This window comes from Orcinus orca, chromosome 15 (assembly GCF_937001465.1).
Source record: "Orcinus orca chromosome 15, mOrcOrc1.1, whole genome shotgun sequence".
In the NCBI taxonomy this organism is placed as follows: domain Eukaryota; kingdom Metazoa; phylum Chordata; class Mammalia; order Artiodactyla; family Delphinidae; genus Orcinus; species Orcinus orca.
The window spans coordinates 7,372,128-7,394,607 of record NC_064573.1 but is presented as its reverse complement, the minus strand read 5'-3'; the positions used below and the strand labels follow the sequence as shown (position 1 = coordinate 7,394,607).

Sequence of the window (22,480 nt, the reverse complement as noted above, 5' to 3'; positions counted from 1 at the left end):
ACTGTGGATGTGCACCTCCACCAGAAACGGATGATCTTTTTGGAATGTGGGAGCCTTAGTTCTGACAACAAAACTCACTTTCCAGCACATCCCCCTCCCCAAAGGGAGAGAAGCATTGCAAGGACACAAAAGAGTTAATGCTTTAATGAAAGAGAGATACATTTCTGAGACTGTAAGAATAATCAATCACTGATAACATCTAATAGACAATGAGCTATGTACCAGGTACACAGAGAAGACTGGGCACTCAATCCTCTCCCCAACTTTACAAGGTGGGTATACTTATCCCCAGTGACAGCGGAAGATATGGCCTGGAGGCTGTCCCAGGTCCCTGCAGCTGTGCAGGGTGAGGCCAGGGCTGGCTCCAGGTCCATATGACTCCAGAGCCCTATGCCCTTAACCACTTCGCCACGTTCCCCGAAAGAACCGTGGTCACACCTCGTATGGCAGGAACAGGAATGCCAGTCATTATTCTTACTCATCAATCTGCCGAATTTGAGAAACATCATGGGTCAAGCAGCAGATCCCAGGAAATGGGGGTAGACAAGGTGCAGCCACAAGACTAATGATGGAAAATATACTCATCATCTGTATTAATCTAACACTACAAAGGAAAACTGGTGACCTGCAATTAAATGGTCAAATTCTATTTTTCACTCCATTATTTACAGAATACCAAAGAAAAGTACTTCCAGCTATTCACTTCTCAAAAAGATTTTAGGAAGAGTGGGGAAAGGCTCCAACTAGGTCAGCTAATTATTCTACTTGTTTCCTCTGTTTTCAACACCAGGGGCTGCCTCGTCCCCCAGACTGCTCAAGGCCCTAAATACAGACACCTCAGGATCAATGTCTGCCTGCAACCTCAACTTCCCTCTTCATCACCCACAAACGGATCACCTAGCCACTGCATTCACTCACCTCTAACACAGGTACAACAGCAGTATTTTAGAGAAAGACAGATTAAATAATAAATGTTTGGAGAATAGTGCCTGTGACATAGAAAGAGCTCTTTAAACGGAAGTTACAGAGAAATCTGTTCTATCAGTCATCAATGAGGGCTTAAAGGTGATACCAAGAAAATGACATAGAGTACAAGAAACCAGGAAAAACGGAAGAAATAATTCCTAAGATTCCTGCTCTTAGAATTCTTCAGAATACTGGCATGTCCATTGCTTCAAATTAATTTGGGCTATCCAGAAACTTCTGAACTTCCTAGACCTATTTTTCAGATCTCTAATGAATGACTTTCAGAAACTACAAATTTATCTGCTTCTATTTCAGCATTTAACACATATTTTGTCCCCATGCTTCTAGCGTAAATAACATCCCATGGCTTATTTTATTAATGATAGCAATTTGCTAACAGTACTTAATAAACAGTTTTTTTTTCTTTTTCTTGTTAATCATAGTTTAATTAGAAAACTTTTTCCTAAATAATGAGTGTGTATATATGTGTATGGTGTATGTGTAGGTATATGCAGGATCTTAGTTCCCCGATGAGGGACTGAACCTGGGCCACAGCAGTGAAAGCGCCAAGTCCTAACCACTGGAGCACCAGGGAACTCCCAATCTTAAGTTCTGAGTTCAGAACTACATGTTAGTTAAGAGTTATGTGAGGAGGTCTTGACAGAGTTGTTCCTGCTAGATTCTTCACATTCCTGTTCTTCATGATGTTCTGAGCTGAGACAGAATTTGAACCCAGGCCACGGTACATGACCATAAACACTATTTCTTCCTTTTTTATTACACAACATTTCAGAGGTTGAAAGGTGAAAATAATAAAATATAACACATTTATAAATCATATGGAAAGGAATTACTATCACTAAAAATTGCAAAAAGAAGCTAATCACAAAATTATACACGTTTACTACAAATATTCCTTCACTGATGTGTATGCTTTGAAAAATAAGGATTTGTATTGATGAGCCAAATTTCACGTAAAAATTTTTTTAAAAAAGGAAATCAGAACACAATGTCTTCTTTCCATTCCTAAAATTTATATTCATGAGACTGCTAAAAGCCTGTAAGCAGCAATTATTAGTCAATTTTCAGTTGCTAAAAATATTTTATTTTATTAAATAACTGATAAATAGGATTTTTACAAAACACATTGCATAGAAAAAAAAGAGTTTGTGTTCCCAGGACTCTCTATGCCCTTTGATGCAGAGGCTTAGCACGTCTTCAGGGACAGGTCTACACACAACTTGCTTCAAGGTTGGCTCACCTGTCCGGTGGCCGCTGGCTTTGGGGCAAAGCATCTCAGAGCGCTCATGAAGAGTTAAGTTGCTGCACAAGGTTTTCAAGACATTTCAAATAATAGGCATTTAGAGGAGTTTCTTCTGAGTTTAAGAAAGCTGAGACAGAAAAATTAGAGCACAGAAGAGCAATTTATTAAACTTTAGCACTGCACTGAACAGTAGACACACACAAACACATGTGAATAGGATTATCTGTGACAAAGTTCTATTCCAATTCTTGAGTGCTAGCATTATAAGAATATTTTTTAATTTAATATTTAAAATATTAAACATTTTAAAAATTAAGAAGTTATGGAATTTATTTTTAATTACTGGTTTAGCCACAGAGTGTAAACAAAAATCAATATACCTCCATAATGGATACTATTACCTACGACCCCAAATGAATGCCTTGCTCTTTTTACGGACCACCCCTCCTACCACATAAATTCAAACATTCACTGCCTCTAGAAACTCATGGTCATAGCTAGAAACAAACCAAAGGGGGGGGGGAACCCCAAACCAAACCACTTACAAAAAAATTACACTATAAAAACATAAAAATTAATAGCCAACAGACACAGTACAGGAAAGACACAGTTCAGTACCTTAGCAGAAAAAAGGTTTAGAGAATAATGCTCATTGAAAACTGGTATCACTTAAAATGAAAAATGCACTTTGAGAGGAAAACCCTGCCTCATATCATGGTCACATCACAGGACCGAGTGGATGCAGGGGCAATGGGATCTATTCTTGGAAGACTGTAATTCAACTCCCTGACGTTAGATCAACATTTTCTGTTCAAGGTCAGTTCTAATTGGGCCTAGTTCTTATCATGTAAGAACATACTTCAGCACAGTGGTGGCCACCGGCAAAAAGAAATGTGATACAAAAAAATGAGTTGGAGAAAGATCACTGACACGTCAAGAAAATACTGTATCTCAAACATTCATCTATTAGAACATTTTATTATTTTAAAAAATGTTACAATGAAAAACATGGACCAAGTATTGGCACACTTCACAATGCCTCAGCATAAAAGCTCCTCAAACTCAGTGTAGAACATCAGTGTAGAAAACTGCCATTTTGCTGTCAACTGTCCAAATGTATCATTAATCAGAGAACTCAGGGAACAGCTTCCAAGTTTAACTATAATCTCTTTAATAATAAAACTTACTTTTCTTTGCTGTGGAATATGCTTCATCCACTCTTCTTTTTATTGATGGATTTTTCAAAGTTGTTTTTGCCTAGGATAATATAGAGCAATCCATCAATTAGATTTATTCCCATGTGTTTAATTATCAGGATAGCACAATACTAAGTCTGCGCTTGTTGACTACAGTATTAAACAGGATACTACCGAAGAGAACGATGCAGCTGGAGAGTCTACACTACTCCATCCCACTGTGCCACCGCCCACATCCTTCCCTATCTGACTTGAGTTTTGCTCTACTGTCCCATGTTCTTCCTTCCCTGCCCTTTTCCCCCTTCTCCCCTGATCTCAATTTGCTATTTTAAACTATACCATCTCAGTTTCAGTATTTCATTATTTCCTCAAACCTCAGATTTCACATCAAGGATACACAATACTAGCAGTCGGTCAGTTGGTCAACAAGTATTTACTGAGCGATTCCAAAGTGCATAACCCTGTGCTGAGCCCTGGGGGTACAGGGGTGACAGTGACAAGAGCAGCCTCTGTCCTCACAAGTGCTGACACCAGCCAGTGCGCACCAGGGACGGCCAGCTGCGTGAGCACCGTTTGGGGATGGCCATCTATCCTAACACTGTCACCTGGCCACTACTCAGCCACTAGGTACACACAGGTATTTCTCTCAGGAGTGAGACGTCTGCAATCAAAGAGAAGACCAGAGGCCAGAGAGAGCAGGTGCAAGTCCCACCTGCTGGCCGTTCCCCTGGGGCCGGCCCTGTGTCACAGCCTTACAAGGACTGAGCTGACTTCAAAGTTCAGTGATGACGTGTCCTACAGAAAGGTGAATCTCACAACTGGATAAAACTTCATTGTTCGGCCTGATTTCAAGATGAGTTTTTCCTTGACACGTCTTTTAGAAGAAACAGTTCATACTAGCATTGTACCAATATGGCAAATCAAGTTATATTCACAGGGAGAATTCACTCGAGAGAGAAACACTTGAAACTGAGACACCTCCTATTGAAATGATTACATGAAAGACTTTGACAGATAGTTTACTAATGGTTTGAACGCACAAAGGCAACACTATCTTTGACTCTGATTTTTTCCTTTCTGACAGTCCTCTGACTTCCGGACAGCCTTGGTGTTTGCCCCCTAGGGACAACAATGATTTTAAAAACTGACCTTTTGGTAATTGTGAATCAACGCCCAAAGCGCAGCTGCTCCAATCCTCTGAGCATTTTGATTCTCACTTTCCAGACAGGAAGCTAGCACACTAATGACTTTTTCTAATAATAAGCACATTAAAAAAAAAGTTCAGTCCCAGACAATACATTGTATTCATATCTTAGACTGGTGAGATAACCCCTTTTTACCCACCAAACAAATAAAAAGTTGGCAAAAGCAATCTTTTATAACATGTGGTATGTGGGAGAACCACCTGGAAACAAATTGTTTTCACAGCAGGCACAGAACCGTCAGGGAAGCCACGGCTGCTTAACTTTTTAGGCCCTAATTCAATAAAGGTACATTCATTTAAAGACAACGATAGAGCAGAAGTAAGCCACTACACAATGAGTTTATCAATGAGCCGTTCAATCATATCTCACATTTTCACATGCAGGAAAATAGGACTTGGTCTTATGATAAATTATAAAGACATTACACAAACATATCAATAGCATGGGCTACTATATAAAACAGTAATCAAGAAATACCCTATTAGTTAAGCCTTGTAAAAAAGGACTAAACATTTCAAAGGCATGTTTGTGTATGTGTGTGTGAGAGAGAGAGGAAAATGTTTTTTAAAGGCGTAACAACACACAAGATACAGCCCCTCTGTGCAAAGCTGGCCAGAGGATGAAAGACTTACAAATTATCTGCAGCAGCCTACTCATTTTAAAGTACAGATGTCTAGCCCCAAGGAGATCGTCCAAGTGTTTCAGAACAATACATGAACCTATTTTACTACTTAACTGTATGGATCATTAAATTCTATCCAATTATTTTCCCTCTAAAATGTGTGATTTTAAAAACATGCTGCATTCTTAGGGGTGAAACACTTGTTATTGGGAACTCTCTCTATGCATTATCCCCACCTCAGTGAATGCACCTAATGAAACTGTAACCTAGCTGAGGGTACACTCTGTGTGTCTGCTCACTGATGAATATTCACATTGCAAGTTTATTGTAGGGGCTCAATAAATACTAGTTGGATGAAAGATTCCATAACTAAAGCAAACAAAAATGATTTCAAGTAATCTTATTTAGCATTTTTCGAGAAATTTTAAGAAATTTAAAATCTTTTACAGAAAAAAAAAAAAAAGCGGCTCCATAAAGTGAGCTGTGTGCAGCAGAGGGACAGACAGCGTGGAAGTGAGGTGTGGGCGCTGCCACTCTCTGCCGACTACCCCCTGCTGCCTCACCACCTGCTCTGCACTCCCCGCCACCTCTGTATCATAACCTACCCAGACCCAGGCTATATATATACAACTGTTACCTGATGCAATTCATCATGTGAGGTGATGGGTGGCAGCTGGTACTCTTAGGGACCATCATCAAATGGGAGGGTGATTTCTGTGTTCTCCAACTGAGTATCATCCAGGCATGTTTCCATACTTTTTATCAGACACTCAGAACATATAACCCATGATCTAAATAAGTTTATATAACTCCTTCAACCAGTTACTATCTCTTAAAATTTTTAATAAAGTACTGTATAGGTACTGTATAATGTATAGGTCACTTAATGTAGTGTCCCCTCTGATAATGCAAGTGGATCAATTTTTTTTAAAACACATTTTATTGTGAAATATAATATGTCTACAAAAAAGCATGTAAAACATTTTTAAGTTTAACAAATAGGTATGAACTGAACTTGCACAGAAACATAGAAATAACCTCGAGAACAGACGTGGATTTATTTTTATTTATCTGCTCGAAATTATCTGAGTCTCCTGAATCTATGGATTAGTGTCTGACGAAAACAGTTCTTAAAATGTTTAGCTGTCCTCGCTTACATTTCCTCTCTTCTCCTCTCCTTTGAGGACTTCAATTAAACATGCAATTAGACTATCCCAATGTATCTGCTATGTCACTTACCTTTTTTTTTTTATTTTAAACCCTTTATTCTTTTAATCCTTTCTCATCTTTTTTAGCTGTCTGTGCTGCATCTGGATATTGTTTTTCTGATCTATCTTCTAATACCTAAGTTTTCTCCTCCACTGCACCTAACTTGCTGCCAGACATGTATACTGAGTGTTTAATTTTGGCTATTGAAGTTCTAGAATAGTCCTATCTCATAGCACTTCCTACAGTGATGGAAATATTTATATGTATGTGGTCTAATAAGATAGCCAATAGCCACATGTAGCTAGTGTGAGTAACAAACTGAATATATAGTTTACACTTAAACACCTATAAGTGGCTAACTGATTATCATACTCAACAGTGAAGCTCTGCTTGGCTCTTTTTCCAAATCTTTCAATTTTTCAGTTTCCTATTCCCAGCAAATACTTTCAAGTTTGTCATTTATTTATCTAAATACTGTATAAATAAAGTCATTTCAAATCTGTGTTTTAGAATTCCAGCATCTGAAATCTAGGCAGATACGTTGGTATTTTTCCCCCTGCTCTTTCTCACTCATGTTGCCATTTCTCCTGACAAGCTTGGTCATCTTTAACTGTATACTGGCTGATGCTTTTGAAAAATTATTTGTGGAGGTTCCCTGAGGCCTAGTCCAAACTTGTCCTCCATCCATCAGAGGGCAGTTTGCTTCTGCTCAGCCCCCAGCGGCACTGTCAATCGAGGATCAGCTCCAACCAAGGTCATGGGCCACTTGTCTATGTGTGTCTGGGGTGCAGAGCTGTGAGGGGCAGTCTGTGGTGCCCATTCTCACACTTGTTTTTCTTTTCTTTCTAGTTGCCTGCATGAGGTTTGGGGCACCAATTTAATTCTGATTCATCCTCTTCTAAGAGGCTAGTTCTTTGGGATTCCTGCTCAATACCTGCAGGATGGTCCATAAGACTCCAGAGATTCCCGGCGTCTGTCCCCTCCCCTCTTGGCACTCCTGGACAAAAGTCCCAGCACACAAAGCTGGCAAATGGCCTGGGAGCTAAAGAGCCTTCTACAAACTTCTTACCTCTCTGGGCACACACTTTCAATCAAAATTGGCCTAGAAGTTTCCCACTATGTTTTCAGTTCTTTGATTTTTTAAGGTGAATTTTAATATATTTTATCTAGCATGTTCTTGTTTTCAGAGAGGAGACCTACCCTGACATGACCAGAAACAAGGAGTACTCTGGATCTGTTTAAACAGCAAAGTCAAGCCCCACTGCCCACTCTACTCCTGGCCATCTAGACTGGATGTTTGGGTGCTACTATCAGAGTTACGCAGCCTTGCTGGGAAGATTTTCAAGCTGCCTGACCCTGCCAAGCATTCCCTCTGGATCCCCAAGTGGAGACGGAGGCAGTGCCTGCGACACATCCATGTAGAAACGGCACAGTTGCTGCTTCCTACCCTGCCTTGAAGGCCCCTGATCTCACATCTGTGGGGCTGGGGAAAGCTACTTCTTTAAGCTAGTGAAGGAGAGAGAACATTGCTGATACAAGGAAATGTTTAAAAATAAATCCTGAGTGATCCAGCCTTTTGGCTCTCTGAGCAGCACCCTGGCAGTCAACAGTAACAAGCATCTTATGAAAGGCAGCAAAAAGGGAGCCCAGAAGAAAGCGGTTGACCAATTTTCTAAGAAAGATTGGTATGATGCGAAAGTACCAGCTATGTTCAATATAAGAAATATTGGGAAAATACTGGTCACGAGAACTCAAGGAACCAAAATCACATCTGATGGCCTCAAGGGTCGTGTTTTTGAAGCGAGCCCTGCTGATCTGCAGAATGATGAAGCTGCATTTAGAAAATTCAAGCTAATTACTGAGGATGTTCAGGGCAAAAACTGCCTGACCAATTTCCATGGCATGGATCTTACGCATGACAAAATGTGCTCCATGGTCAAAACATGGCAGACCATGATTGAAGCTCACGTTGATGTCAAGACTACCGACGGTTATTTGCTTCGTCTCTTCTGTGTGGGCTTTACTAAAAAATGTAAATTAGATTCGGGAAGACCTCTTATGCCCGGCACCAGCAAGTCCACCAGATCCACAAGAAGATGATGGAAATCATGACTGGAGAGGAGCAGAAAAATGACTTGAAAAATGTGGTCAATAAATTGATTCCAGACAGCACTGGAAAAGACACAGAAAAGGTACATGATGTTTTTGTTAGAAAAGTAAAAATGCTGAAGAAGCCCAAGTTTGAACTGGGAAAACTCACAGAGCTACAGGGTGAAGGTAAAAGCTGGAAAAGCTATTGGGGATGAGACAGGTGCTAAAGTTGAATGAGCTAATGGATATGAGCCAACAGTCTAAGAATCTGTTTAAAATTCAGACTTTTAATGCTGACAAATAAAAGATCTTATTTGTGGAAAAAAAAAAACAAAACCCTGAGTGATCCAGAAATGGAAAGTGCAGACTTTTCCTTCAGTTCCCTAAAGCCTGACCTTTTCCCAACTCTCTCAATAATAAAATTGCAGTTAGCAGTCCCCAAAGAAAACACTTATTCTGAGAAAGGTGAATGCTAACAGGTGATGGCAGGAAGAGGAACAGACGCCTCACACAGGCCGTCTCACTGCTCTCTGAGGTAAGGCCCTAACGTCACCCTCATTTCACAAACGTAAGGACTGAGGGAGACACAGCGAAGGAGGATGGAAACCTGGAAATAAGTCGCTGGAGCGCCCCCCTCCCAGCCCCTCCCCCATGGCAGCTACACAGAGTCAGCAGAGGGGCCACGGGAAAGGAGATCATCGTTCATTTAGGTAAGTTAAAGGCTGGCTGAGCTTCTAAAATCTTCCCCTGCATTTCTAGCAATTCAATAATTATTATCAGAAAAATAGAATCATGACTATATACAACAAAATGTAAGCAGAATCCTTTCCACTTGGAAAACTCCGCGTTTCATAGAAAAACACCTCTAAGAAAAGTTTAAGTGAAAAACATGAATGGAAAGAGAATTAATACATCTGGAGCATCTACCATGTACCACAAACAGTGCCAGGCAGTTTATGTGTTAACAACTGATTTCTACTGAAGTCAAGAAAGGAGAGACCATTTTCTAGATGAAGAAAGTGGACCCAGAGAAGCTGCCCCAGGCGACGCTGCGGGAGCACACGAGGGCCTGGCATCCGGCACCAGGTACGTGGGAGACTAGAGCCCACCTCTTGTCTTTTCATGATAACACACCTCCTCATAAAACTTGAAATTCACACACCCCTCACAGAAACAGCACATGGTTGCACAAACAGATGTTTCCATTTCGCTCCTTCTGTTCCAAAATTTTTCTGAATCCTCACCGATCCTCGTCTCCATCTGTCCTGAGATCAGAGAATGGAGTCGCTGTGAAGCTACTGTCACCATGTGCTGTTGGGTCCTGAACTCTGCTGACTGCTCAGTGTGGCTCTCAAGCTCACACACCCACTGGGCACCCACTAGTGACGGGCGTGAGTCTAGCTGCTCCAGATAAACATGAACAAAAGAGGCAGAAACCTCTTGACGTGTAAGAGCTTATGTTCCAGTGCAGGCAGACGAGGAACACACAGATATACACTGAAAACACAGTGTAGCAGCTGGTGGTAGTGCTATGGGGAAACGTAAAACAGGGGAGGGGGCAGAGGGTGAGAGGGCCGGGAGGCAGGAGGAAGAGGTGGGGTTACCACGTGGACAGGCTGGTCTGGGCAGGCTCCACGGACAGGGCAGTGCCCGCTCAAAGGCGTGGAGGAGTCAGAGGACCAGGACGAGGGACGGGAGGAGGGAGGTGGGGCCCAGGCCCACCTCGGTACCACCTCCTGGATCCAGCCTGGCTGTTGTGCGGCGACTTGTTAACCCGGGAGACTCAGCAGCAACTCAGGGGTGGGAATCACACCCGATTCAATTCGTCCCTACAGCTGCAGCCTCCCACAGTGCCTTGAACGTGGCGCATGATGAATAAGCACCTGGCACATTATTTATAAACTATCCTGTGTTTTCACCTGAATAACCACACGTATAAATGGACGCGTGTGGTGTACAGGCAGAATACTCACCATTAGCCAGGATCTTGGGCTTATTGGCAGGGCTGAAGCAAATGTTATGAAAAATAAGAAGAGGTAGATAAGGGCTGCTCTTATGCTTGAATTTGCTCATCTCTGTAAGTAAGTCTAAACAGCCATCGAGCCTCAGGATCATTTGCTGCCCATCTTCTCCAAACGATATGTTCAGGAGTAACTTCAACCAAAGAATGGTCAGATTACTGAGATGTTTATTTCCTCCTTTTGGCAATGTTAGAGACAGGAAGTTCTGTAAGAAGTTACTCTGTGGATAAATAGAGAGAATATCATTTTCCTCTTGAGTCTTTTCATTATTTTCCTAGTCCCTCAGAGATCACGTACTAGCATTCTGCTCCTCTTTTCCCCAACTTTAATTTCTCCTTCCTCCCAATACCTTCCAAATACTCCATCTATACTGTTTCCAGGTATAAGTGAAAAGGTTAAGGAGTGCTTAAATTTTAATTTAAATTTTAAGTGCTCAAATTTTAATTCTCACTAATCCTTTCCTGATGATGGATACAGTAACTAGTCAACTCCTAGTTATTTAGGGTTGATCATTCAGTTTGGGGATTATTTCAGGCTTCCTGAGTTTTCTCTTTCTGTCTGCCTTCTGGCAATTTTGCTCCTCATTTAAAGCGATCCTACAGGAAAGAAAAAGAAACAAAACCTCAGTCAGTCTTGGACACCAGTTAACAACTCTGGTAGTACCAACGACAAGTGTTTTTTAAAAAAAATCTGTGGGTACATCTTATATTCACTTTACCCCAGCTGCTCATCATTACAGATGATTTCTCGTGGCTACATGTCATTCTTGTAAACTTATAGATGAGAAAGCTCCATTACTTAACTGTAAGAGTCATTTCAACCTCCAAATAAAACCCCTTCTATAAAACCACACCAAACCCTGAACTATGTGAAAGACAATAACTTATTGCCTAGAATAATCTGTATGCAAACAAGGAAAGAGGGCATAAAAGTATTAGATCAAGAAGCAGCCCAGGACAGCATGGGAACCACAGGCATTTGGATCAGGGCACAGAAGTACAATCGCTTAACTTTCACAACTCTCCAGAGTAGCTCATCTTTCTTCCTGTTTAACAACCTATTCTGGCTTATTTCTTGGGTTCCCCTACACCTAAATCAAAATTTTGGCTTGAATCTATAAAATAAATTTGGCACTTTTACATAAAAGGACTGAGTACAAGAACGAAACGAGCTACAGAAACATTAGCAACACCACCCAAGCAACAAGTAAACTGCAGAACTGCATCCCACTCTGCCCTGCCCTTGCCATCACTCACATCTCTTCCCACCTCTCAGCCCAAATTAGTGCTTTTTAGATTCATCCCTTGTCTTTCCCATTCAGCTAGATTCTGCCATGATCTTGGGGATCTGGAGTTGACAACAGTGATAAAATATATGATAGTACTCTAAATTGTAAATATGCTCTGGGCAGTCCTTCTTTTTGCTGGGCCTAAAAACATTTTTAGACGATTTCTTGCACTGGGTAGGATGCAAAGAAATATGCTGTGGTAGAGAGAAAAGAGATTATTTTAGAATTTTAGTTGTACAATAGCATTAGCTACATTTTCTAATAACTACAGATGAGTTATGGGAGGTGTAGCTGAAAGTGTCCAGGGCTCTTCATAACAATGAGCAGAGGAAGGCTCGGAGGATTCCTAATTAGAGCAGAGGAAAAATAACCTGACTGATCTGCACCTGAAATGGAAATCTGATGAAATGGAGTCCGATCACACTTATATCAAAATACGCTTAAGGGGACTTCCCTGGTGGCACAGTGGATAGTACTCTGCGCTTCCAATGCAGGGGGCCCGGGTTCGATCCCTGGTCAGGGAACTAGATCCCGCATGCATGCTGCAACTAAGGAGCCCGCCTGCCGCCACTAAGAGCTGGTGCAACCAAATTAGTAAATTTTTTTTTTTTAAAAAAAGGAGAAAAACAAAATATGCTTAAGTACCTTACCAAAATCATAGATTGGGGGTTGAAATATCTTAGAGATCATTTTGTTTAATCTAAAATTTTTTTGAATGAAGAAACTGAAGCTTAAAAAAAATAAGCGTCAGCTCAGTCACACATCAGATCCAAGATTAGCATTTATATTCCACTTGGGAATTCCTACTTTGCTTCCTACCAGCGTGCTCTCCATAAGGAAGTGGCAGAAAGCACTGTCCCCCCCACCCCCGCCCAACAAAATCCAGTTGCGGATGACTTCACACACACACACAGCAAATATCCAGCCATGTGCTGAGGTGAGAGCAGTAGGTCCCTGATGTGCATGGCGTAAATATTCCCACCATGGCTGATTTCAAGATACCACCAAGATGTCAGCTGGCTTGCAAAATTCCTGAAAATTAACAAAAACACTCATGAACCAGCGTGAGTTAGCTCCAACATACCACTGAGAAGATCTTTGTTTAGTAAGACTGCTATTTATTTAGAGATTGCACTCAAAGTGTGTTTGTTTTTGGAGGGGGTGGTGGCTGGCGAGATGATACAATAGAGGAAAAGGAGACTCAATTCTTATGAATGTGGTCAACTTTTGTAATTTACCTTGGCCTTCATGTAAATGAAAGGGAAGCATTCAAATTACTATGTACTAGTAAGTAACAGATAATCTGATCATATTCAAATTTTAAGGAATCTTCCAAATTAGGGATCCTGTTTACACGCACCTAAATACAGCCTAAGGGAACACGTGTACTGGGTTTGCTTAAGCCAACCGTCCCTCTTAAAGCACCCAAGTTGAAACCAGCGGCGGGAAGTCACGTTCTGGCACAGGAGTCTCAGGGACTGAAAAGTCACCTGTGTGCCACAAAGAACTTAGGTCTAACTTGAGGAGGGGCCGTCATTTCATAAACCATTTGACAATGTAAATTGAACTAGAATTGTTATGCTCAGTTTGGTCTGTTTTTTGTTTGCTTAAAGACCAATATATCGCTTTTATGATCTCAAATAAATGTAACACAGTTGTCTTTCTAAAACCATCATCTTTTTTTTTTTTTTTTTTTTTTTTTTGTGGTACACGGGCCTGTCACTGTTGGGGCCTCTCCTGTTGCGGAGCACAGGCTCCGGACACGCAGACTCAGCGGCCATGGCTAACGGGCCCAGCCGCTCCGCGGCATGTGGGATCTTCCCAGACCGGGGCACGAACCCGTGTCCCCTGCATCGGCAGGCGGACTCTCAACCACTGCGCCACCAGGGAAGCCCTAAAACCGTCATCTTTGAGAGAAAGAAAATACAGTCCAAAAGCTAAGAAGACAAACTAAAAGGGAATGGTGTGATCATATTCTAGCTTCTGTCACTTTTCATGTATCATCTATCAACAGGCTTTAAACAAAGTGAACCTCCTGATCCTTTTACAATCCTTTAAAATACAATGCCTTAAAATCATAATAATTAATCCTAGAAACTGAGTTCTAGACTTTTCACACATGTCCTCGGTTGCAAGGATTATTTTACTGAGTCTCTTTTTTATGATAGGAAGGAGAGTTTAAGTACTCACTTTTTGAATTACCCCTTTACAGTCATGAGACAAGGCCAGGTTTGAAAGAAACATGAAAACCATCTGCTGGACTGCAGTGTTCTCGAGAGGCACCTGGGAAGCCATCTTCAGGATACACAGCATCAGGGAGCTGCCAGGGGCCCCTCGATGTGCAGTTTGAACAGGATATTGTCCGTAACTTGACCAACAGAGAGAACTGCAACCTTGAAAAACAACAGTCCATCACAACGTCATCTCAGCTCCACGCTTTAGTTCAACAACCTGAGTGGTAAAGCATGTCTGTCTATCAAAGGACTCGGCCATTAGCCTGTGAACTGCAATGGCACTGAAGGCTGGTGCTGATATGTCTGCATCTGATCTAATGGACTGAGGGCCTAATGACCTCAATAAAGCATTTAAAAACACTGTGGTCTAATGCCTTCATTTTCCAGAAGAAAAAAATGAGGACGATAACCCTGGGGTGGGAGGACAGGACAAACGCCACCAGCCATGTACGCTAAACGGCATCTCGGGGCTCAGAGGTGTCAGTGACTTGCTCAAGGTCACACAGCTCACAAGCAGTGAGCGCCAGCAGTAGCATCAACTGGTTTTCCAGAGTCCAGTGTTTACTCAGTAATTTAAACAACCATATGGGATTTATCAAAGGAGAAAAATAATCATAAAAGAATTAGAAATGCATTTTACTGTATTGTAACGTAAGCCTAAGGTGTGATTAGCTTGTGAAAGTCCATGCAAGGAGGCCAACTTAAGTACAACTAGATCTGAATCAAATACATTCTGTAAAATAAACTCATAAAAGTAAACACAAATAAATAGAGTGATCTTTCCTGTATTCACACTACATAGCAGTATCCAAATACCAAGGTTTCCGTTCATGTTACATAAAACTATCACTAAATGATGCAGGTTTGCTTGGAAACAAAAAAGACAGGAAAATAAAAAGCTTCTTCCTCAATTAGAACCACATTCTAATATTTGCATCAACTGTAAGTATGTAAGTAACATAGATTACGGTTTCAAAGATTTATCGTAAAGTATTGGGTTGGTCAAAAGTTCGTTCGGGTTTTTCTGTAGCATCTTATGGAACAACCCCAAACTTTTTAGCCAACCCAATATATGTTTCTTTTGCTCAGTATTTTGCAACGGATTCTTTTCTTCCCCTAAGCACACTTCCCTAAACCCTAAATTAAGGAGTGAAGGGTGGGGTAAAGAAGGATGATGTGCAGAGGCCACACTTCAGAGACCGCCGTGCCCCGCCGGTCACACTGCGAGAGGCCGTGAGCCGGGGTGGGGGGCAGTGAGAGCAGAAGTGGGGACGAAAAAGTCAACAGCAGCGGCCTGAAAACAAGGATGACGCTGCCCTGCAGTGCTCTCCATACAGCACAGAGCCTGAGGCTCTGTTCCCGCCAGCTCACACGGCCAGAGGCACACGGAGTGGGCGACAGGACGGGCGACAGGACAGGCGGCTCCAGGGTGGAGGAAAAAGCCACCCCCAGCACACAGCAGTGACAAGATGGCTGTGAATGTTCTCAGTTCCGGTCCTTTCTCTGTCTGTCTTTTGATACCGGGAGAATCCAATCGCTACGCTGCTGACTGTTGCTAGAAGAAGCACGCAAACCTTAAACTTGCTGACTAAACCTTAAATCTGTGACCCTAAGTTTACATGGAAAATTCACACTGCCCGCAATGCCCCCCACTTCCTTCCCCTCAAACAGTTACCTCACACCTTCTCCTCTCTTCCCAAGTCACCTCCCCGCTTGCTCTGCTCTCTCTTAGTTGTTGGCCTCTAACAATGCAGGGCCCCGGGAGGTTCTCAATAAAAAGTCTGTCAAATGCAGGAATGAAAGAGGCACCCCAATGATACCAACTGTCGCCAAGCCAACCGAACCCAGAACTACCTTTCACCACACCAGCCTCCTGTTCTAGAATCTCTTTAAGTTTTAACCTTAACCTGTTTTTAAGGTCTTCCATCATAATTTTCACTCTCAATTTTCCTCTTAAATTCAACGTTCCGCTGCCATATAATCGCGACAGTTTCTCCCTCTCTATTCCCTGAGCTGTCTAATGACTCTTCTGTCTCATCAAACATATACTAACGTAACTGCTCGTTCTTATAATACCTGTGAGAAAGCATACCTCTAACCAACATACCCTCAAATAAGTGGAAGAAACACTTCAAAATGTGTATTCATTTTTCCACTTTAACAACATTACATAAGATTAGTATTGTAGTATATTTTTGAAAGGCAGTGTTGGGTTCCATTTACCATTTGGAAAATTTGCAGTATAGACACAAAGCAGCTGCAGGGCAGTTTGCATCAGTGAATCATCCATCAGAAGCCAAGGCCAGAGAGAGTGCAAGACAGGGACGAGATGAGCTTCCAGGGCTGCCTCCTGCAGTAGGAAGGAAACAAGGGCAGCATTAGTCTGAATAATGAAAATATAAATTAAAATCAAAGCCAAAAAACTTGTCACCAACATGAGACAAAAACTGAATTGATTTTTGTTCTGATTAGAGAAAGGAATCCTATGGACAGATTCAGCACCTTGCAACCCAGACTGCCCTGACCACAAGCCTGACCAGTCTCGGAAGTCCCTGCAACACTGGGGTGACCAGGATACGCAGCTTAGGTCAGAAATGTAGAAAAACAGCTTCTGAACATGTAAATTAAGCAAGACAGTGATATCTTGCAACATTAAATAAACTCTTATAAATGCTATGATATGGTTAAGAAAAGGGATTTTCTGGTTAAGGAAACATTCTGATCAATTCTGAGTTCTCCCCTCCCCCCTCTCTCCCTGTGTGTATGTATATGTATATATATCTAATATGTGTAGCTAGACAGATAGATCAGAAGTAGATTACTGTTTTTAAATAAGTTGAATATGATAAATTTCAGTCAAAATATTATGCTAAATCAATAATTCTTAAGTAACTCAGTTTTTATTACAAAGATCAGTTACCGCTGGGACAATATTATGGATAAAATATAACTATTGGCAGTAAATGCAACAATTTTTTTAATGAACAGAGTTACTAGGCAATTTGTAGACCCATGTGCACACATGTGGGCCTTCACATAATGCCCTACACAATTTTATGGAGTATCAATACTCCGTAAAGAGAGTGGGCGGGTTATTCCCAATGTTACTCCCCACTCTCCACAGGCTTGGAGCACAGCCCTACGCCAGCCGCAGACGACCCTGCTTACTGTTTCACACAGAAGACAGACACGATGAGGTACGGGCTCCTGCTCTACTCCGCCGTTCCCTCCACACAGTTGATCTGTGTATCCCTGCGCTCACCCTTCCTGCCTGGCAGTGAGGAACAGGTGCTCTTTGGGCAGAGACTGATCCGCCCATCTGTGTTCTGGAACACAGCCCCGCGTGCCTCCCTCAGGGATCTTTACCCATCTATTAGTTCTTCCCTTCTTGTCTCTTTAATAACTAGGCCCCGATTTGCTCATTTCTGTTTATATTTAAGCACTTTACATGTTAGGAGTAAACATACAGACTAGCTTCCTTTGATGCTATATTCCTAAATTATAACTGCTGCTTTTCAGAACCAAGCTTCTAGGAAGAGTACTCTTAATGCTGTCATTTCCCAGCTATTATTTAATCTTCAGCTTACTTCAATTTCTTTTCTGAACTGATGAGGCTGGTAAAATCGCTCCTACCTTTATGGCTGTCAAACCCTCAGGCACTGTGGCAACTATTAAGGGCTCTTTGTTCTTTGCCTCCATGCAGTCCCTCTATCCTAGATCACCTCCAAACTCTCTCCAGCATTCCCTTCTCAGCTGTTTTCTGTCTCCTCTCCAATAGTTATATTTTCTGAGGACATGACCTAGGCTTTCACTACATGCCCTCTTGGGAAATGTCAACAATAGTCACGGCTACAAACACCTCTATGCACTGCTAGCTCCGAAGATCCCCAGCCTGCACCGCCCCTCAGAGTCCCAGAGCCGTGTAACCCGCCGACTACCAGCCATTTCCCACCCCGAGAGCCCGAAGACACTTTACACTGCGATGTGCGAACCCAACATAAGGATCCCTCACAGCTACAGGCCACTCTGTTAGGCTCGCCTGCGGTAGACTTGAGCCTGGACGTCGTTCTACATGTCTCTTCTTTCTCCTCAGTCTCTCGTATTTGCTCCCCTCCCTCCTTCCCCGCTCTCCCTGCCCGGCTAAGGTCTCGTCACCTCTTTCTGCACCAGCACATTCACCCCCTCTAACCTTGCCCGCTCTTCATTCCATCTACCTCACACCCCCGGTGACCTTTCCGGTATGGAAACTCCTCTGTGTCATATGTATAGACAGCGGGGTGGGGTGGGCGTGGGTGACTTGGTGAATCACCACAAGAGTGACCAACAGTTAGTGATGGGAGTGTGTCACACACCTCAGGTAAGCTGGAACAGGGAAAGAAATTAAGGATCTTTGCCCCCTAGAACTATGTCTATTCTCAAGAGTAATCTAAATATTCTTCTTTGGATTTATTCCTCATTAAACAACTTGGAAATGCAGAAACACATGACTTATGGAGAGATTACACTTTCATAGTTGGCTGATGTGTTACAAATGTGAACACTACACTTACAACCAGTACTCAGGCGAGCATCTCGGAAATCCACAGGCAGATCCTACTTGGAAAGTGTGCTGGCGTGTTGCCTGAGTGAGGTGTCACAGATGCATACTAACTGCACCCAGTCACAAGGACCCTAACAAACTCAGTAAATGACACCTCTATTTGGAGTAAAAAGTTTGTACCATTGGGAATCTTAATGAAATCTATCAATGCTTAACTCCCATCAAAATTGCTTTGAAATGTAAATTGTTAGTCATGTGTCTTGAACAAATTATTTTACAGTTTAAGGGATATGTGTTCAAGATGTTCATTTCCTAGATATAGTATATATTTTCCAGTTTTATCACAACTAAAAACAAAAAAGGTAAGAAATTTTTTTAAAAAACGAAACTTCTGTAATTTATCTTCATCTTACTCATTTTCCATAGTAATTCTGTGTGGAAGCTAGTTCTTCAAAAGTGTCGTATCACTATGACCGAGCAAATCAAAGTGTTCCAGACACTATATCCTGTATAACAGCACCAACGGCTGTGTTAAATGACAGCGTCAATGCTCACAGACAGAGCAAAACAACAGAGGGGCTGCAGCAGAGCTGGGAGTGAAGAACCTCCTGGACGTCAACAGGCCCACACTCGGCAATAGCAGTAAGCGATTTCTCCTCTGAAGCAGGAGACACCCTCATCTTCTTTCCTATGCATGCAGACACCTCTACTTATCCCCTTGGACAGTTGTCTAACAACCACCTTTGAAAAAATTCTGCCTTAAGATACATACATAGCCGTGGGACTTCCCTGGTGGCACAGTGGTTAAGAATCCGCCTGCCAATGCAGGGGACATGGGTTCGAGCCCTGGTCCGGGAAGATTCCCACATGCTGTGGAGCAACTAAGCCCATGCGCCACGCTCTAGAGCCTGCGAGCCACAACTACTGAGCCCGCGTGCCACAACTACTGAAGCCCACAAGCCTAGAGCCCGTGCTCCGCAACAAAGGGAAGCCACTGCAATGAGAAGCCCACATACTGCAAGGAAGAGTAGCCCCCGCTCACCACAACTAGAGAAAAGCCCACGTGCAGCAACGAAGACCCAACGCAGCCAAAAAAAAAAAAAAAAAAGACATACACAGCCATTCATTCCATCTTAGTTAAAAAAAAAACAACCGAAATGGCTACCAGTAGAAAAAAAAGAGGCTCAAGTTTGCTTTAGCTTTGCTTTAGACTTAAGTTAAAGTTTCAGTGATAAAGTTAAAACGCCAACATAAGAAATGTCATCAGGGTTGAGAAATTATGATAAGATTAGGTGCATCCATTTCTGAGAATGGACACTGAGCTTACAAACCAATCAACCGTGCATCAAAAAAAAAATTCGAAGAGTTTTCCATTTTCCCAAATTATCTCATATAAAATTTAAACTATTTAATAACAGCACTATCAAAATTTTGAAAAGAAGCTCTACTTACTTTACATTCTTCATTTTGATAAAGACAATTTCTTAGGAGCTGCATGGCAATGCTTAACTCTTTAATAAAACCATCTTCCTGTTTAAACAAAAAGCAGTTGAAAAATGTGAACAACAATAGCATATTCCACTTTTTACATACAGTAATTCCTTCTCCCCTGGGTCACATTACAATGCAGCTATGCTCTCACTGTGCCTGATCGCCATAGCTTTGAGGGAACTGACAGGCTAATGATCTCTGAAAGATGACCATATCTCGAGAAGTGCATCCACCAAGAAAAAGCTATTTCTGTTCTATCATGCACGGAGGAACTGAGATACATAATAAGCTCCATGTTTCATCTCGATAAAGTGAAGCAGGTACTGACTGGTTTTCAGTCATATCAGGTGTTGGCTGACACTCTCAATGATGAAGTAAAGGGCCTCTGCATGAGAGGAAAAAGGAAAAGAGGCAAGAAAAGAAACTGACAAACATATAAGCCCCTGGACCAATGAAATTATCAAATATGGCTTTTTCTTGGTTTCTTATCAAAGGCAGCAGAAACTAGTTATTACACAGACCGCTGCAATAATGGTCTTAGATCTATGTATATATATTATATATATATAAATATAATAGATATACTTATAAACATATACACATATTCATTTTCTCGATAAGCCTGTGTGGCAGATCTTTTTAACCATAGTTATTAGTATTAACCATTGCTATTATATAAAAACTGTGTTATTTCCAATAGTCCAGATATAGAAGCAACCTAAGTGACCACTGACAGATGAATGGATTAAAAACGTGTATATATCCAATGGAATATTACTCAGCCACACACACACACACACACACACACACACAAAGTCCTGCCATTTGCAGTGACACAGATGGACCTTGAGGGGACTATGCTAAGTTAAAGAAGTCAGACAGAGAAAGACAAATGCTGCACGATTACACCCACATGTGCAATATAAAAAACAAACAAACAAACCCCAAATAAATGAACAAACCAAACCAAATAAAAACAAACACGGAGATACAGAGACCAGAGCAGTGGTTACCAAAAAGGGAAGGGATGAGGGGGAGGGCAAAAAGGGTAAAGGGAGTCAACTCTACAGTGGCAGATGGAAATTAAACTTTTGGTGATGAGTATGGTGTAGCGTATACAGAAATAGAAATATAATGTTGTACACATGAAACATATAATGTTATAAACCAATGTTATCTCAATATAAAATATAATTTTTTTAAAAACCTGTGTTATTTCAAGTTTACAGTGAAAATGCAGCTTGAACATGAGTCCAGCAGACTCAACGCTTAAAAGAGACATTCAGAAGTCACGGAAGGAAATAAACACGATTAGGAATATGAGCTCTGCAACCACCCAGATATGGGGCAAACAGTGGCTTTATCCATTACCAGTTATGTGACTGTGGTGTCATGAGTGTGCAGGGGATAATAAATATGAAATGTTTAGAATAGTGCCTACCATATAGAAAACACTTAGGAAGTTATCTCATTCCTAGTGAACCTATGAGAGAAAGATTTTCTTTTTGTAGTATAAAAATGTATCATGCACACTCCAAAATGCTTATAACAACAACATATAATATATAAATCTCATTAAAAGATTTTCAAGTGAGAACTAAGACAGACAGACACACACACACACACACACACACACACACACAAACCCCAAATGCAAACCTGCTAATGTAGAAATCCCATTAATTTATTTGGCTGTACCTTTCTTCTAAAACAGACACTCATTTCAACCAAACATTGGTGTCATTTATAAGCACAAGGATACTGGAGAGACGGTCTCTACGTATGGCCATTCCTGCCTCCCAGAATTTGAGAATTCAGTCACCTTTTTCTTCAGTGCTGCCCTCCCAGGCCTCAGAGATTCCAGGTTCAGCTGTGCATGAACGTGCTTCATCTGCTCCACGCAACTGTCTATTAGATGGGCTGAGAGGGAAAATCCAAAACAATCAAAAGGATATTCCATTTCCAAAAAAGTTAAAACTACACATAACAAACTCTCAAAAAAATAATATTTTCTATTTCCAACCAACTTCATTTTTGCACTTTCAGTGAGACGTTAATGAATCAGAGGATAAAAACGTAAGAGAACTAAAATGCTAAAGCCCACTTGTTTTCAATTTAGTATGATACCACCCACGTCTCATTTACGTTGGAGGCGTGCAGAGTTTGTTTCAGTAGCAAAGTCACAACTCAAATTAGTGGGCTCGATGTTGCTGCTTGATGTTCTCTTTCATCTCTAAGACCTGTGTTCCCTGATTCCAGATGAGAAATTAAGACACACAAGAGGGGAAATTTCTATGAAAATATAGGATCATCTAATGCAGTTGTTATTACTATCAAAAGTACGTGATTTCTT

The 22,480-nt window shown here is 41.5% G+C and overlaps 1 protein-coding gene across 3 annotated transcripts in view; it reads right to left on the bottom strand.

Moving 5' to 3' along the window:
- The window catches only part of RTTN (rotatin), a 145,972-nt gene that overhangs the window by 5,501 nt on the left and 117,991 nt on the right, over positions 1-22,480 (bottom strand). For 2 of the 3 annotated variants that reach the window (XM_033406088.2, XM_004280001.3), the window contains exons 42-49: positions 21,950-22,047; positions 20,089-20,166; positions 16,320-16,446; positions 14,053-14,255; positions 10,527-10,794; positions 4,576-4,679; positions 3,418-3,487; positions 129-2,357 (exon numbers count right to left, since the gene is read on the bottom strand). In XM_033406088.2, coding sequence (XP_033261979.1) covers positions 2,272-2,357; positions 3,418-3,487; positions 4,576-4,679; positions 10,527-10,794; positions 14,053-14,255; positions 16,320-16,446; positions 20,089-20,166; positions 21,950-22,047 — 1,034 coding nt within the window. In that variant the 3' untranslated portion in view covers positions 129-2,271. Of the gene's footprint in view, positions 1-128; positions 2,358-3,417; positions 3,488-4,575; positions 4,680-10,526; positions 10,795-14,052; positions 14,256-16,319; positions 16,447-20,088; positions 20,167-21,949; positions 22,048-22,480 lie in introns of those variants that run through there. The other variant, XM_049697998.1, reaches the window with a different exon arrangement.